At 40.2% G+C, this 19,081-nt stretch overlaps 1 protein-coding gene across 1 annotated transcript in view; it reads right to left on the bottom strand.

Moving 5' to 3' along the window:
- TMPRSS15 (transmembrane serine protease 15) overlaps positions 1-19,081 on the bottom strand; it is a 91,209-nt gene that overhangs the window by 62,169 nt on the left and 9,959 nt on the right. The window contains 4 exon segments of the mRNA XM_026652663.1: positions 496-605; positions 8,398-8,506; positions 14,927-15,054; positions 18,661-18,706. Coding sequence (XP_026508448.1) covers positions 496-605; positions 8,398-8,506; positions 14,927-15,054; positions 18,661-18,706 — 393 coding nt within the window.

The raw sequence follows: 19,081 nt of genomic DNA, 5'->3' as shown, positions 1-19,081 counted from the left end.
TGTATAAGGGTGAGGTAAGATAATGTCACAGAGGCAGAATTTTGTCTTTCTTCACTATATATCCCCTTCCCCATCCAGACACTATTTGTAGTTCACATTTCCCTTCGCTTACAAAGGCAAAGAAGACTATAATGATAAGGAAACCTCCCAACTTTTTCTCTAAATATGTATTGAAACCCCTTATCAAAATATGGAAATTGCTTAAATGGGTTTTTTCAGGTAAAATACAGGTGGAATCCCACTTCTTTAAAATAGGACACAGTGGTAAATACCATGCCTTGGTGATCTTCTGATTTATTTAGACCATAAGCCAAATAAAGCATTAAAAAGTGACTCTCTCCTTTGTATCTTCGAACAACATTTAGCAAGTCACTTTAAATGAGTAAGCAAATATGTTTTGATCAGAAATCTTCAGAGAAAAAAGTAATCTGGACAACTATATGCATGTATTTGATTCACCTCAAAATATAATAATGACTGAAAAGTAATCCTTACCTCTTAAAATCTTGCTTGGTCCTGTACCTTCATAAATATTTAAAGTGTCCGCATATTGTTGGGTATCAAAGGAAGTGAAGTTTAGTTTAATGGATAATCCTTGATTTGTACTAAAATAACAAAAACAAAAGAAAAAAAGGAAGATTATTATCAGTAATTTTCCTTGTCTGTAGTAAATGAACTGTTTATATGAAGGCTGTTTAATGGGTAGTTCAGAAAGGTTATGGGAATGGCATTATCAGCTTTTCTAATCTGTGCTAATCATGGTGAAATTTTAGATGAAGCATTACACTTTGTACAATAGCAAAAGAGAACAGACAGGAAGCCTCTTCAACAGTGGAAACTGTAGGAAAGATAGGGTATAAATCAAATCTCACTTAAGCAACTGCTTAATTGATTATCCATACCACCTTTTTTAGGTTTCTTTTAATTTTGCTTAACTAGAGAAATGGACTCAAGACTTGAATTTTAGTTTTATAGTTTTTTATTAAATATCCTTACCAGCAGTAACTAATATTATAAGACAGGGATCGGCAACCATCCCTTGGCCCGTGCCGCTTTCCGCAGCCCCCATCGTCCTGGAGCGGCGAATAGCAGCAGTGGGAGCCACGATTGGCCAAACCTGCAGATGCGGCAGGTAAACAAACCGGCCCGCCCCGCCAGGGGGCATACCCTGGCGAGCCACATGCCAAAGGTTGCCAATCCCTGATATAGGAAGACAAAACTAGTGTAGGACTATGATTTGGATAACACAAACTAAAAAAATTGGTTGATATAACCATTCAGGTTTTCAGAATCAAATTAAACAACCACAATAGAAAATAATATTTATCCTCAATTACTATCTTGGGAAGGTGACTTAGTTTAGATATTTGACCAGGAATCCCTTAGAACAGGGCCCCACTTGTGTCATTTGTTTATCAACTCCGATGTTGCTAACAGAGAGGAAAAAACAATCCAAAGCTAAATCACAACACAGTTTGGTCAGTTACTTTCATAACAATTCTTCATAACCAACTTCTCTTTCCCAATGGATCTATAATAGTCAACTCTTATTACCTATTTCCCAATGAATTATATTATCCCCAGGATCTAACTAACACTCCTAACCATCTAACAAACGCATACCTTTATGCCAAACTGTATAGACTGAGTGTAGTACAAGAATCTTGTATATTTGGTCTCATTTTATGTCTGTATACACCTAGAATTTAAAAGGCAGTATGCAACCATTCATTAGGGTAGCTGAATGCACATTTTTTTTACAATCTTAGTTAACAACACAAACTTTGTTCATTTCTAAAGCTACTTTACAATAATCTTGATTGGAACCTATTACAAAACAAGGACACACACTATAATGCTGACACTCTTTAAAGCACATATACAAGCATGTACACTTCCTTACTAAGTAGGTACCTAGTTTCAAGAAGTGGTCAGTTGACTAATTTGAGTCATCACCTAAGAGAAAGTCTGTATCACCTGATCTTTGCTTAGTGGTCAGCTTTTTAGCTCAGTTATCATGCACAGTAGGTGTTCACATTGCGAATACAGATGGAGCAAAAGACAGACACAACTATAGTTTTTTCCCAGTGGGCTAGTAGGCAACCAGAATTGCTGGAAAATAGAAACATTCAATTAAAGACTTCTATCCAAGATACTCAATGTCAGCAGGAGGAGTCCCTGGTAGCTGGTCCAGGACCTTAGTCCAGATGTCTTTGGTTTTCAGGAACTGATGTACTGAAAAAGACAGGCCCTTTGATTCCATTTCTACTGGGGACAGGTCCTTTGATCCCATTTCTGCTGGGTGGTTCAACTTTATCCCTTTTCTTGGAAGTGCTGGAATGGACCAATCAGATGGTGATCCATACTACTTCAGAAGATTTGAAATGACCAACCAAAATAAGAGTTGTCCTTTCTCATCATTCTCTCAGGGAACGAGACATCAGCTTTTGAGTTCTTGCAACTGGGATTGGAATTTTCCAGGCGTTTTATGCAACATGCTTTGTTACACCAGTTTGTGTACAGCAAGTTAGGTCATAGCTGTTGATGCAACCATCTTGAGACGTATCTTGAACACTAGCTGGTTTGCTCTGGTCAGCAACTAATCACCACAAATTGCTTTCTGTGACCCACTTTGCGGTGCATCTTTTGGCTAACTTTGCAGTTATGCTTGCTCAAGTTGCAGCTTCTTCAGCAACTCTGCTAGCTGCTGAAATCTCCAAAGTTCATATCATTTATACAAAGTCCATCCCCATATTCTTTGATATTCTTTAAACTTGTTATAACAGTCCATTATACAATGCAAAATCAGTTCAAGAACTGTTGTTCTCCAACAGGCCAAAACAGCTGTATAAATCTTCCATTTCTGTTCTCCTTCTTTCAACAACAATGGTGAGACCTTGGTATGTATGGCTGAGCTGAGTCCATGCATTATATATAACCAGTTACATTTCTGATTATTCCACTCTGTGCTCAAGTGTCCTTATAAACTCACTGTTCGGTTTCAATTTCTTTTATTTATTGCCTCTCTCACTACAGGTGTATTTCATTAGCTTGACAGCATAAGCATGCTTGATTGCAAACATTAGGCTTATTTTATCACTTAAACTAAAATAGATCAGTATGAACACAACCACTTTCTTTCCTGACAATACTGCGTATGAATAAACCCTGTCATTAAAGTCTTCAATATTTTGCCCCAAACTGTATCACCTATAGTTGCCTTTCCTTTTATATACATTTTAATCATAATATTAGATTTAATTAAGTTTCCTGTTTCACTACTGTATCTGGCACATCATATAATATCAATGTTTGATATTAAATAAATTTTTAATTCATTCATTCATTCACAGACAGGAAAAAGGGGAAGTCTCTGTAGCTCCATTTGTACACTCCCGCAAAAGGCTGTAGCAACTTTGATTTTTCTCAAACTATTGAAGAAACCTAGCTGTTAGACCTTGAGTTTTTATTCTCTTGGCCATTTGTTCTATCTTTTCTAAAAGGCCTTAATGCTCAGGCAAATTCTCATATAGTGATAACACATAACCTTGGTTACTGCCAGAGCCTACAGATTCCTCACATACATAAAACGTTTACTTCAGGGTTTGAACCGTCTAATAATTTGGAATCAGAAGTTGAAATGGATAGCTCTTTTTTTAAAACTGGTTGCTAATTTGTGGCCATCTTCTGATACTTGGCTCATGATGAGTATCACCTTAATCCCCAAGTAGCCTCATTTAAGTCAAATGAACTTTTGTGGAGTATTGCGATAATCAACAAGAGTAAAGATGTCAGAATCTGTCACTTAGTCCATGTTACCTTCCCCCTTGTTCCAAAACCACAATTTAAGTTCAGAAGAACCGGGGCTGTCCAACCTACAAGTTGGCTCTATGCCTTCACTTCTAAGCATCGCACAGCAGTCTGGTGCATCAGTTCAAGATCACAAGTGCTGCATCCTATTCCCCCCCATCACATTCTCCATATTTTTTCTAAATGATTCTCTCCATACTCTCCCCATCAGAAATACATGATGGTCCAAGATCCATAAGTCCACTGCCAAAATCAATTAATCCTTCCAATAGAACCATTAATTTGTTCTTCTCTATGGTTGATTCCCAGCGGAAGTCCAAATACTATTTGAAAGCAACAGTCTCAACATGCCTGTCAGAACCAGTTAGGAGATACACATGGAACAAGGTTTCATGCAGCTTGTACTCCTTTTTATTTTTCTTTTGTGGCTGTGCACAGATAGAAACATAAATATATATATTTATGAAAATGAAAAGATGAAGAATGCTGTGCACTGGGGGAGAACTTGTGTAATTAAATATGATGGAGGGAAATTGACAACACTGTTGGTATCATATTATGTTTATGCTTTGAGTAAAAAAAAGATGAAATTATGTCTTTGTAAGGAAACAAATAGAAAAGGGAAAACGGAAAACATATTTTATCAGGGGTCACTGCTGAGCTTTCTGGTTACTTAGTAGAGAAGGAAAGGATGGGAAAAGATCAAAGTTGGTTGTGCTGCATGTTGATTTTTTTCTAATAAAGATTTTCTAACAAGAATAACATAAAATGCATTACATTGGTGACTGCAAAATTCAAAAGACTCCCCAAAGAAACAATTGCACCCTGAAAGAAGACAGCGTCTGAGTTAGGAGATACCCAGCCGATCTTTTCAGGCTTTCACTGTAAGTGCTCAGGCTTTTCTAAGGCAGAGAACTGAAGAATAAAACTAGACGATTATTTTTCCCATTGAGAAACATGTAGCTACACACATTTGCTGCATCATTACTGTAATGTTGGACATAGAAGATGAACCTTTAAAAGGCCTTTAACTCAACTACACCGGAAGGTGTGGCATCCAAAGGTAAACCCCAAGATACAGGACAATCCCTCTTATGTTTGCATGTTATCTGTGATGCTTCTTTATCTATCAATTCACTATGCAGCACAATCCCAACACTTCATGACAGAGAAGTGCTAGGCTATGTCTTCACTACCCGCCTGAATCGGCGGGTAGAAATCGATCTCTCGGGGATCGAATTATCGCGTCTCGTCGGGACGCGACAATCGATCCCCGAATCGACGCTTGTACTCCACCAGTGCAGGTAGGAGTAAGTGCCATTGACGGGGGAGCCGCGGAGGTCGATTTGCCGCCGTCCTCACAGCGGGGTAAGTCGGCTCCGATACGTCGAATTCAGCTACGCTATTCGCGTAGCTGAATTTGCGTATCTTAAATCGACACCCCCCCCCCGTAGTGAAGACGTAGCCCTAGAAATCTGCTATATAAGGGCTAGGTATTATTGTTAGTAATAATTGATGGGGTGATTTTGATTCAGATTACTGATGTGGAAGTATCTTAATATGAAAGCATTCTCATCCAGACCTACTCTGACCTTTGTGAGATGATGTCATGGGGTTCACTCACCACTAGGGGTGCATCCTCCTGGCCGCTCTGGGGCTTAGCTCCTTCCAGGTGCTGTGCCCATTTGTGGCAGTCTCTCCACCCATCGTCCTCTTTCACCTTGTGGCCCCTCTTACTTCAGTAGCTGCAGCTTCCTCTTTGTGACTTGGGCCACCCCTTCTGGGGCATCGAAGACTTTCAAGGCAAACTGTCCAAGGGAGTCCACTCACTACTGCCTGGTCTGTGCCTCTTCCCCATAGGCTGGTAGGGGAACCCAGGCCCACCCTCTACTCCAGGTTCCAGCTCAGAGACCCTCTAGTCAGCTGCCAAGTTGTGTTCCACCCTGGACCTTACTGCCTTTTCCCTGAGGCTTTCCTTACCTTTTGGCTCTCCCCCCTTCTCTGGGTTTGTCAGCCATACACCTCCCTCCTCCTAGGGAGTAACTTTAGGCTACTTGTCTCTATACCCCCAAACACACCTTCCTTTTTCCAGGAAGTGACTAGAGTCTACTTCCCTGCATTCCTTTTCTGCTTTCAGCTCCTGGGCTTTATGCAGGTCCTGCTTGTTCCTGGCCAGCTGAGCCTTGTATAATTAATTCCTGCTCCCTGGCTCCTCCTCCAGGTGCTGCCTGGGAAGTACATTGGCCCTGATAGCCAGCTTAACCCCTTCAAGCCTTGTCTGGGATGGACACCCCAGCACAGAGGGGTACTTTCATTCAAGCAGAGCCCCAATGACTCTTGTAGGAACCTTATGCCTTATTCCATCTTTTGTAGGTATGTGGGCCATAATTTATTCCATGTGTTTAAATAGGGTAAATTCAGCACAAAGGCCTATATTTTAAAAATTGGGTGGCTACAGTTTGGGTCCTAAACCCTTTTTTAGGTACACGATTTTCAAAAGTGCTGAGTACCTACCAGTTTCCACTGATGTCACTGAGAGCTGTTGGGTGCTCAGGCTACTTATTTAGGTGCCTTATTTTAGCCACCCAGTTTTGAAAATCTTGGTCCAAAATCCCTAGATCAGAGGTTCTCAACCTTTCCAGACTACTGTACCCCTTTCAGGACTCTGATTTGTCTTGTTTACCCCCAAGTTTCACCGCACTTAAAAACTACTTGCTTACAAAACGAGACATAAAAATACCAAAGCGTCACAGCACACTATTACTGAAAAATTGCTTACTTTCTCATTTTTACCTTATAATTATAAAATAAATCAATTGGAATATAAATATTGTATTTCCATTTCTGTGTATAGCAGGGATTGGCAACTTTTGGCTTGCGGCCCGCCAGGATAAGCCCCCTGACGGACCGGGCCAGTTTGTTTACCTGCCGCATCTGCAGGTTCGGCTGATCGCAGCTCTCACTGGCTGCGGTTTGCCGCTCCAGGCCAATGGGGGCAGTGGGAAGTGGCGGCCAGCACATCCCTCGGCCCGCGCCACTTCCCACAGCCCCCATTGACCTGGAGCGGCGAACCACGGCCAGTGGGAGCTGCGATCGGCTGAACCTGTGGACGCGGCAGGTAAACAAACCGACCCGGTCTGCCAGGAGGCTTACCCTGGGGGGCCGCAGGCCAAAGGTTGCCGATCCCTGGTGTATAGTATATAGAGCAGTATAAACAAATCATTGTTGTATGAAATTTTAGTTTGTACTGACTTCACTAGTGCTTTTTATGTAGCCTGCTGTAAAACTAGGCAAATATCTAGAAGAGTTGATGTATCCACTGGAAGACTATTGTATACCCACAGGGGTACATGTACCCCTGGTTGAGAACCACTGCTCTAGGGGCCAGGTAATAGCAGTTCATATTTGGACACACATGCATAATCATAATTCCTCTTGGAGTAATCATAGCCTCTACAGCAACATTTGAAAGAGTATAGCGTATGGTCCCCTCACCAGCCACCTGGAGGTAGCATAATCCAGACAATTATTCACCATGCTTCAAATTCTGGGAAACATCAGGCTAAGGAGCATAAGATGTCATGCATCTGAAGATAAAATCTGACCCCCATTATATCTGATAATTAATATTTGCCAGCAATTACCAGTGAATGGCACTTCAGATATCAGAAGCTGAAGAGTGATGAATGTGTTTATAAAAAGGAAAACACAAGACTTAAATGTGCTCCTGACTAGTTGAGATAAATGGGCAAGTTAAGGACTTGCTGTGACAGAATAACCTCAAAGACGGGGACTTTCAAAGGAGCCTGTGTGATTTAAAATCCCAACTGCCACTGAGTTTCAGTGAGAATTGGGTGTCTAACTCCCAATTTAATCACACTCATTGGGTACATGAGGATCACAAGACTGCCATCTTTTACAAAGCTATTACAATACCCTTTGCGTCTCAAAGTACTTTTGAGTGTGCCACTTGGCATGGAGTGGGATTTTCAGAAGCAACTAAGACCCAGATCCTTGAAGATAAGTCCCGTTGAAATCAATGGGAGTTAAGTGTCTAAAAACCTTTGAAGAGCTGGGCCAAAGTGACTTAGGAACAGAAGTCCCATTGACTTCCAGCAGAGACTTGTGCCCCTAAGTCACTTAGGCACATCTGAAAATCCCACTCGTCAACAACAGTTGACTTTCAAAACTGTTGCTTTGAAGGTAATATTTCCAGTAATATTTTTATGAAAGACAACATTCTGCGCTATGGAGAGTCAATTGAGTGATAATACACCCAAATTATCCAAAGCAGACAAGTACTTCCATATACAGAAATTCAGTACCCAAGGTTTCTCACACCATCCCTACCACCTTAGGCATCAAATATCTTAAGTGAGAAAACTGATGATATATTTCACTCTTGAAGTTTGTGCCTTGTTTTAAGGAAAGCTGTGTACATAAATGGAATAAATTTCTATTGTACATTTTACAGGGACATCTTAACAGAGAATACAAAACACAAGGAATACGTTCTGATATAAAGGAAATGAGAACACCTTACAATCAAATAGATGTTAGGTATCAACATGTTTTGAAGCTACTTACCGTATAATCCATTGGCAAACAATATTTGAATTATAAGGCTTAGGATAATTAATAGAGTGGAAAGATCCAGAGGAGCCAGTCAACATAAATTTTCCATCACAAGTTGTAGCTGTAAAGAAATAATCATTAATATTTGCCATAGTACAATATGACATTTGAAGGTATTGCCTGAATGAAACTGGACTCAGAAACAGGCTTACATCCACAATTTTGAAAATGTATTATAGGGAACAATCCTGCATTGACAGGGGGATACGCTAAATGACCTAATAGATCTTTCCTATCTCTAACTCCTATAACTGTATGATTTCACAATACAAGCTTGATTTTTTTTGTCTTACTGACATCTTATAGAAAACATTGTACAGTAGTCAGAGACAACACTGCTTATCTAGCCATTCATTTTTTATATTCTCCTTCCCTGTTTTATTATTATTAAGTGCATTTGCAGAGAAACAGGATCTTGCCTTTAGAGTTCATATTTCCTACTGCTCATTCATCCTTGAACTCATGAAGGATGTGGTTCATACCTTTTTTTAAAAAAAATCAGTGAATTTAAGCAAAATCACAAATGCAAAAAGCCCAGTAAGAACACATGAAAATGGACAAAGTTTTACGTTTGCACATTTTGAATTTCATAGTGTATTTTTTTGCTAAAACAGAGGGATTGTCCAAATCTTACATTAAATACTTTTCCTGTATCCTCACTGACACTGATCTTTATGGTAGTCTTATTTTTAAAATAACATAAGTCTTTTCCCCTACACTTTCTATTTACCATTTAGATATTTTACTTGAAAAATGGACAGTTACTATATTTTAAATGCAATGCCACATATTACTCAGGGAGCAAGAGAAAGTTGGTCAATTTGATACAGACCATAAGAAGTTATATATTGTTAGTAAGAGATTTTTGTCTTTATTAATATGGATGTGGCTATTACCCCATTATTAATAATAATAATGTGCTAAATTTATAAAGTGTACAAAGGTGTGGTATTTTCTTATAGAGGTGTAGCAAAATAGGTGCCAGCCTCATAGAGTTATCACCCCATAATGACTATGGCAAAGTTTGGCATATGCTTCATTTGTTCAACAATTCCCTTTTGCTCCTCTCCCATCCCCCTTTCCTTTATCTGCTCTCTCTCACTATCTGCCCCTAATCCAACCCTCCCCATCACAGGCCTTGGACTGACTGTAAGAGGACTACACAACACAAGGGCATTAAAGCATAAATGCACTTATCCAATCAGGAGATTTCCCCAACAGTCACAAAGGGTTAGTGTTTAAAGGTACTGGCACAGGGCTAGCTGGAGTTGTCCCTTTTGATTTCCCTAGCCACCTCACTGGTGACTCTGGGCTGCTCCAACTACTTCCCTTGCAGAGAGAGGAGGCACCTCTGGTCAGGGCAAGGCAGAGTCTGAGCTGTCATTTTGACTTCTTCTGCTTCATTGCTGGAGCCTCTGGGCAGCTCCAGCTGCTTCCCTTGCTGGATCAGAAGAAGGTCCTTTTGGTCCAATGTGGGGTTTCCTGGAGATTGCTCTTGTTGCTTCTCCATCCCAGGAGAATCTGGACAGCTCCAGCCACTTGTCTTGGGGGCTGGGTGCATTTAGGATTTAATCCTGCTCTCATTTAAGTCAATGACAAAACTCCCATTAACTTCAAAAGAGTAGGATCCAGCCCATCTGTTTCATGTGCAGAGTCTTTACCTGCCAATGAAGCATTTCTTCACCACTAACATAGGTTAATCTCTTTTAGCAAAGTAGCGATGCTGTGAAGTAGGTTTATCATGGTAGACAAAAACAGGGTTGTTAGCGCCCGTTATGAAAAATAATGCCCCCAAGGGATGAGCCTCCAGACTCCCTTTCCTTAGACTGATGTGCTATACTGCTGCTTTTCCAACAAAATTCTTTAATAATATAAACAGTCTAGGCTTTCCCTACTTCTCTGGAGACCCCTTAACTGCTATTTCTAACTGCCCTTCAGTATTGCCTATTGATGCTGCTGCCCATAGCAGAGCCAGAAGGAAACATTTCAGGGCAATTTTATTGATAAAATAGAAAATGAATGTATTTTTCATCATCTGTTGTCTGAATCTCTGCTTAAAAGCTTATGGATTTCACTACACTTTGTCAAAGTCAGGAAGAAACTGTTAGAATTTCACCTTTCCTGTAATGTATCTATACATCTCTAGCATATGCTAAACTCAGTAACACGAGAGGGAGAAATAAACCAGGGAGGGGTGTGCGGGGGAAGGAGGAATCAAGTTTAGTTGTTTAAAGGGAAATAGCACTTTTTGTGTGCAAAAGCACTTGCAACAAGAATTATAAATTGGCTGTAAATCTCATTGTAAAACTCTGCGGCACTTCTGAAAAGCTAGACAACTTTAGCTATTATACGGCTGTATTAAGTCACTCTGGGGGATGGGACAGGAGTGAAAAATCAAAGAGGTGGAAAATTTGGCAGGTCTCCCAAATGTGCACATGGCTTATTGCCATTCTGTACACTGGTTCTGCAAATGTTGCTAAGAAGCCTAAATATAGAAGCCTGGAAAAGCTCTTTACTTTTGAGCATAAGATTTAAGATTCAAAAACTTAAATAAGGGTGCTGGGCTGAATAACATGTTGTCCTGAAACCAGACTTTTATTTCCCCCCAGGCTGTGAAGAGCAGCTTTCAGTGAAAATGTGAACTGAAAAGAATAGGTTGGATGCTTGATCCACCAGGCACAAATTAAAAGGAAAAGGATACCACCAGTAACTCCCTAGAGCAGGCTGTAACTCCTGGATTTTGCTTTGTGAATACTCTATATCAAGCTTCTGTGTGACATAATTGCACATCATCTCTGTCCTAAAGACCCATGCAAGTTTGGAGTCATTTTTACAATTCAATGCAATCTAAAGACATGTTGCTATGAGTAAGAAATAATGTTCTGATTTTTCAAAAGAACTGAGCATTCAAAGAGTCCACTGAATTCTCTCTTATTTTCCAAGTGTTTCTATTAGTTCTCTACAAAACATAAGCAAAATTTGTGAGCAAAATTGACCTCACAAGCAAACTTGGTTCTGCCTTAGTGCAGGGGGTGGACTTGATGACTCTCAAGGTCCCTTCCAGCCCTGCATTTTTACGATGCTATGAAAAAGTGTTATTTACTCTAATGAAAAACGTATGCAATTACTGTTAAAAAAATCAGTTTATTTCTTTAATTGTAGCAGGTAGAATACTTTGTATTACAGATAACATGGAACATTTATGTATGGCTTCAGACCACTGTACAAACTTTAGCTAAGTCATTGGCAGGAGCTATTGCATCAAACATTGTTCTGAGTCAAAGGCCCAATTATGCAAACTCCTGAATTCCTTCCAATTCCACTGATTTAATAGGAATTAATGGCTGGGATGAAGCCTATTTGGCTTAGTTTGTAGCAAAGTGCAAGATTACAAGAGATTTAAGTATGTGTGGTGGCTTTTTGTTGTTTTAAATGGCTTTTTTTCTCTAGTGTTTTGTTCCAATTGTTAAAGAACTACATATTTCCCCCAAGAAGGTCACTAGCACTGGTCACAGGTTCCCGAAAGGAGGAAACTCGGGTGTCCAAAATCCTGACAGACCTGCAGAGTGATAAGTGGTTCCCAGAGGGGAGTGTAACTTGGTTTTGAGCTAAGTGTGAAGAGAAGAGTGAGATTCCACCCTAAGACAAGTACGAGCAAGGGACCAGAGAGACCAGAAAGGGGGCAGAGGTGCAGTTAGCCCATAACAAGAGCAGTCAACAATTTGAAGAAGGGGCTCAGCACTATTTGAGATCAGGCCTATTCTTGAGATGTTCATGAGTCATTTTTGGTACTATTTGATCAGTTTGTCACAACCCAGTGGCCCCTTCCCTCAGGGGGTCCCCTGGGGAGACAGATCAGCATTGTATGTTGCTAACACTGTCGCAAGCATCGCAAGGCATTTTGGGAAGGTTTAAAGGTGTGAGTGTGGAACAAAAGGTTTCTTTACAGGTGACGAAAGGCCGGAAGAGGAGGAAAGGAGAAAAGAACGGGTTAACTTGATGTTCCAGCTACAGCCGAAGATAAGGATCTGACTCCAGCCCAAGGCCATTGCACACACTCTGCTATCTGCCAAGAAGGAAGGGAGGGAGTCCACCTTCCCCCCCTGCAACCAGCTGTGAGACAGGAGAGTGGCTGAACAAATTGCAGGGACTGTGAAAAGGAGTGAGACCACAAGGTCAACCAGGGAAAAATAACTGTCTCATGGCCCTGAAGCCGATGTGTTTTGAGGAAAGCTGAGAAGGCCACAGAAAGCCGGTTTGGACTGATACAAAGAGTACCAGGAGCAGAGGTCCCTGAATGAAACACCCCCAAAAGAACCCCGGACTTAAAAACCCTCCTGAGAGCCAAAGCAAGTCGGAGATCACAACGGACCCTGGATGATCCATGCACGGGACAAGAACTCCCGTCCACCCCTCCCCCTCTTCTTCTTACGTTATACTCAGGCTTGGTCAGCCTTGGGTCGTGCATGTGTGACTATGAAAGTGGGTTAGGGCTGGGGTACTAACACTTTCTTGCTTCCTCTGAGTGATGTGGGAGCAGTCCCAACACTCACCGTTGTTATTTTATTAGCTTATTAATAAAGCTTTAAAATTCAGACACTCTTGTCTCTGTGTGGTCTTCATCTCCTCCCCTACAGATCCTGCGGCCTCAGCCTGATCACCTGATGCCCCAGGCAGATTCGTAACATAAATTTGTCACAAGTTCCATTGCAAACATTCTAGTAAGATGGAAACCAGGTTTGAGATAATAAAGAAAGACCTATAAATTGCCTCAGTGCAGTAGAATCCCCCTGGTCAACAGTATTAAAAGCTAATTAAGAACAGTAAGCAGTGGAAGAACATCAGATTGAAGTAGGATATCATTATCAACTGTCACAAGGGACATCTTTGTACTGGTTCCACCAAGAAATTAAGATTAATGCATCCTGGAGATTCATAGATTCATAGATTCTAGGACTGGAAGGGACCTCGAGAGGTCATCGAGTCCAGTCCCCTGCCCTCATGGCAGGACCAAATACTGTCTAGACCATCCCTGATAGACATTTATCTAACCTACTCTTAAATATCTCCAGAGATGGAGATTCCACAACCTCCCTAGGCAATTTATTCCAGTGTTTAACCACCCTGACATTAGGAACTTTTTCCTAATGTCCAACCTAAACCTCCCTTGCTGCAGTTTAAGCCCATTGCTTCTTGTTCTATCCTTAGAGACTAAGGTGAACAAGTTTTCTCCCTCCTCCTTATGACACCCTTTTAGATACCTGAAAACTGCTATCAAGTCCCCTCTCAGTCTTCTCTTTTTCAAACTAAACAAACCCAATTCTTTCAGCCTTCCTTCATAGGTCATGTTCTCAAGACCTTTAATCATTCTTGTTGCTCTTCTCTGGACCCTCTCCAATTTCTCCACAACTTTCTTGAAATGCGGTGCCCAGAACTGGACACAATACTCCAGTTGAGGCCTAACCAGCGCAGAGTAGAGCGGAAGAATGACTTCTCGTGTCTTGCTCACAACACACCTGTTAATACATCCCAGAATCACGTTTGCTTTTTTTGCAACAGCATCACACTGTTGACTCATATTTAGCTTGTGGTCCACTATAACCCCTAGATCCCTTTCTGCCATACTCCTTCCTAGACAGTCTCTTCCCATTCTGTATGTGTGAAACAGATTGTTCCTTCCTAAGTGGAGCACTTTGCATTTGTCTTTATTAAACTTCATCCCTTTTACCTCAGACCATTTCTCCAATTTGTCCAGATCATTTTGAATTATGACCCTGTCCTCCAAAGCAGTTGCAATCCCTCCCAGTTTGGTATCATCTGCAAACTTAATAAGCGTACTTTCTATGCCAATATCTAAGTCGTTAATGAAGATATTGAACAGAGCTGGTCCCAAAACAGATCCCTGCGGAACCCCACTTGTTATGCCTTTCCAGCAGGATTGGGAACCATTAATAACAACTCTCTGAGTACGGTTATCCAGCCAGTTATGCACCCACTTTATAGTAGCTTCATCTAAATTGTATTTGCCTAGTTTATCGATAAGAATATCATGCGAGACCGTATCAAATGCCTTACTAAAGTATATCACATCCACAGCTTCTCCCTTATCCACAAGACTCGTTATCCTATCAAAGAAAGCTATCAGATTGGTTTGACACGATTTGTTCTTTGGAGTATGTGGTTCTGCAGCTGCATAGCATCATTTGATAGCACAATGTTGAATATCATTGTAAATTATTTGACAACGGCTTTTCCATTAGATGACTATAGCTGGCTTATGCTGCTTCAGCATTATACCATACAAATATTCATAAAAATATCAAGCCAATCTGTAGTTTCTTACATTTCTTGAAGAGTAAAATATCTTCTTGAATTCTATTTTTCACTTCTGTTGGGATTGGTTTGGAAGATACTTGTATTGCTTAATATATTGACAAGTACAAGCAGATATAAAGATTGATTCAGAGCTTTACATTCTTACCACATATTTTTTCAGATTCATCTGAACCATCTGGGCAGTTTGGTACTCCATCACAAAATAAGTCTTTACTTATGCAGTTTATGGCATCAGCACAAGGTTCCTCAGGAGGCAAACACTTCACTGAAATAATAATTGAGATAAGAAAAGGGGAAAAAAAGAAAATTATATTACAAAGGAGAACTGACTTGCCTTTGGGACTCCAGCACAAACCTAATTACACAACAATTGTGTGAGTTGTATGTCTAACTTGCTTATGATGTTTTTACATGCTCTGAGTCAATACATAATAGCTGAACAAACACATCAGAAAGGTGAATATTAGTACAGAAGGGTGAATAAGTTCAGACATATGAAAACTGAACATTCACTTCTTGTTAGAACTATGCTCAAAACTAGGGCTGGTGGAAATCTTTTCATCACTTTTTTTTCGCAAAATGAAAAAAAAAATCATTTTATTTGACTCAATTGGAAATTCATTTTTTCCACCTTCAATCGTTTCATCAATAATTTAAAATTTGTCATGGAAAAGAATTCCCACATTTTGACCAGCACTAATAAAAAAGCCTTTTTAAGGACAAGTTTTAGTAATATTATAAATCTCTGAGAAAAAAAAATCCATGTTTGTACAATTTTCTGCCCAGATTCTGCAATGAGCTCCCTGGGGGTAGACCCTTAAGTCTGTATGGAGTCACACTAACAGGACTGCCCAAGGGTGTAAGCGTCCCTCCACATGTATCTAATTGTTGGATCAGGGCCAAAGAGTGCAGTCCTGTCCCCATTTAAGTGAATAAGAATTCTGCCAATTGAACAGGATTGAACCATAAAGACATTTTGGATAAGCATCATGGAAGTACAGACCTGATGGGATGGAGGTGGGGGAAAAGGAAATCACTCAGTTGTACATACATTTGTTTTTGCTTTTGTTAGTAAATGCATATGAGTGAAGGTGGGAAAGATCTGACTTAAGAAAAAAGCAGCAAAATACTTATAAGACCATAAGATTGACCACACTGGATCAGACATATGGTCTTTGTATTGTATTTGCAATACAAAGTGAAGGCGTAAGAAAGAAAATCTGCCATTTTGCACTCAAGCAATAGGCTATACACTTCATAACCTTTATATCATAGCCTGTTTTATGCAGAATGGGAATGTTGGCCAGGGCACTGCATATGTGTAATGGGAGTTACAACTTTCCACAGGACAACCACCTAGGATAAGCAGAAGAACCTTAAACATACCATTCAATATAAAGCACAACACCCCTCTAACTCTTCACTGAAGTATCAGCAAAGGGAATGACCACAAATCTTGGTGAGATGCTTGAACCTAGTACATTTCTAGGTTCAATGAAAAAAACACCAAACAAACTACACCAAATACCCAGAGATATGCTTTGAGTGAAATTAATATGCAATAAGAATGTTGTGTTTACAAAAGATATCTTCGATTCCATTTTTATTCCTATTCAAAAAACCAAACTGCACTGCTATCTTCTGGGCACAAGAAAACTGATATTTTGTTTGAAAATGCTTCTTTTTTATTTTAAGATTGAAGAACAAATTGCCTCTAAATCATAATCCATAGAGGAGTATAAATTGCTACTGTACATATAAAAATTACAAATGCTTAGACATATCTGAAATACATTTGTGTTTCTCATACTTTTCACTAATTAATGAGTCTGGGAAATATTTTCAAAGGTACAAATGGCAGATAGGTACTAAACTTCCATTGAAAGCCAGTGGGAATTAAGCACCTAGCTGTAATTTATGTTTTTCAAAATATCCCCTATAGTCCAAGATTTGCAAAAATAGCTCTATTAATCCAACACGGTATATACTATACAATATCCTTTGTGTTTAGGGCCCAGTCTTGAAAGGTCTGCTTTGTGCATGGCTCTCCCTTTTCAGTCAATGGAAATTCTATGTATGAAGTATTTGTAGGGTCAGACCCATAATTTGTACAACTGAATGGACACCAAAGTCTTCTATGTAAAACATCAACCTTTTCACTATATTTAAATTACCAACCTGAAGTTGTTGAAGACTTGCTTGTAGTGAGTGGTTCTGAATCTATGTAAACAAACAAACATCAAGATTAAAACATTTCAGAAGCACATTTCCTATCCCTTAAAGGCCTAAAAAAGATCTTCCTACTATTCGAAAAGTGTTAATTGTTGCTTCAAAGAAGCCCATCTTTGCTACTCTGACATTGTCCTGCGTCAAGCAGAGTTACCAACTGTCATGAGTCTCAAAACCCCAGCTCCTGGAGTCAGGTGAGAATCTCAGTTTTGATTTTCTAAATAGGTAAGTTTCTGTTGCTCCTGACTTTGTAGAAAAGCTTGAAAATATTAACTTTAAAAGGTCAAAAATCCATAACGTAACATAAATAATCCAACATATATTATTTTAAAATCTCATGATTTATTAAGCCAATCTCATCATATATGTGTGTATGCATGCACACCGAGAGAGAGAGAGACTTCAGGTAGATACCAGGTTCTTCCATTAACAAACAATAACATTATCTTGTATTCTCATGGTATGCAAAGGTTCTGACCTGAAGCTGATGGAAAGGGGCTTTTAGTGAGAGTCACAGGATCTGCTAGAACAAAACACAGTTGAGATAACCCATAGTTTAGTTCTAATCTATATCTGTAAACACTCTAGTGTGTACATTTACTTTATTGATGGTTCTCCAAAAAAAAAATTTGAAAAGTTTGGGTGCTTATCTGTTGGTTATCCCATCAACACCTTCCTCTTAACCTTCCTAACAATAGTCTATTTTTTTCTTCTTACTCATGATGCCCCAAAATCTCCCAACTGCTCCTGAAGCACCTTCTTCCTTTATCATAGGCCCTTGGCTGTTGATTAAGGTATGGGTTATTGTGCATATGTACTACTGCTATGTCCTATGTACTATTGCCAAGACCTCCTCAAGTGTGATCATGTCATCTTTATCTCAAAAAAGATGTGTTATCACAGCCAATGAAGAGCATCTTTCAGCTCAAGAGATAGAGGCTTTGTTTTTGGAGAAGAACTGACCTGAGTTGCAAATCAGGTGCAAAATGTGTGGTGTAGTTGAAAACAAAGTTGCTTGTGTGTACGTAGTGATTGATCATTTACGGTACAACTTTCTCTCATTACAATTGCTTGCAGGGTCCAGGCTCTCTCTCTGACCTTCTTCTAACTGGCTTTAATTGCTCACCTTTGAATCTGAATTTGTAAGGCCCAGCAACTGTGGCAGCATCTCCATGTCAAGGAAAACCTTAGTGTGCCTTTCCCCAAAGATATCCATTGAGAATGGAACCAAAGCTTAGTAAAGTTGTTGCACTAACCATCTCTCATAGCATAAGTATGGATAGCTCTGGTCTTATCTAAACCAATCTGAACCTTTACAAAGTTTTTGTTTGTAGTCAATGGGTGGGCAAAGATTTATGTTTGTTTTTACTTTTTTCCAGACTGGTTTAAATCACTAGACTCCAAGGACTTCCATACAAAATACAAAAGCTTGTCTCCTCATTATATCAAATCCAAGCATCTTAGATTATCTAGAGTATTACTTCAGGTAACATATCACTTTATGGGCCAGCTCCCCAGTTGCTGTACTGCAGTGTATCTCCAATGAAGTCAATGCAGCTCTGCCAATTTATACAAGATGAATATGTGGCCCTACACTTGTTATCATACCTTACTTGTGCACACAAGCAAGTTTTCATTTACAAGAAGTACTGACCTGATGATGTTAGAGGTGGGCTTGTAGTCAGACTTTCAGGAGCTGTTGGAACAAAATCAGGTTAAGTGTAAACTTTCTGTATAAAGTATTTTGGAGTTTCACATTAGCGTAGGAATCCCGCAAATATTTTTGAGACTGTTTTTGACTTGAATGTTCCTCTGAGCCAGGGGTCGGCAACGTTTGGCACGTGGCTCGCCAGGGTAAGCACCCTGGCAGGCCAGGCCAGTTTTATTTACCTGCTGATGCGGCAGGTTCGGCCGATCACGGCCCCCACTGGCCGCAGTTCGCCGTCCCGGGCCAATGGAGATGGCGGGAAGCCGCGGCCAGCACATCGCTCGCCCGCGCCACTTCCCGCCGCCCCCATTGGCCCAGGACGGCGAACCGCGGCCACTGGGGGCCGCGATCGGCCGAACCTGC

This window comes from Terrapene carolina, unplaced genomic scaffold, assembly GCF_002925995.2.
Source record: "Terrapene carolina triunguis isolate 2854851 unplaced genomic scaffold, T_m_triunguis-2.0 Scaffold38, whole genome shotgun sequence".
Taxonomy (NCBI): domain Eukaryota; kingdom Metazoa; phylum Chordata; order Testudines; family Emydidae; genus Terrapene; species Terrapene triunguis.
This window is presented reverse-complemented; position numbering and strand designations above follow the sequence as displayed.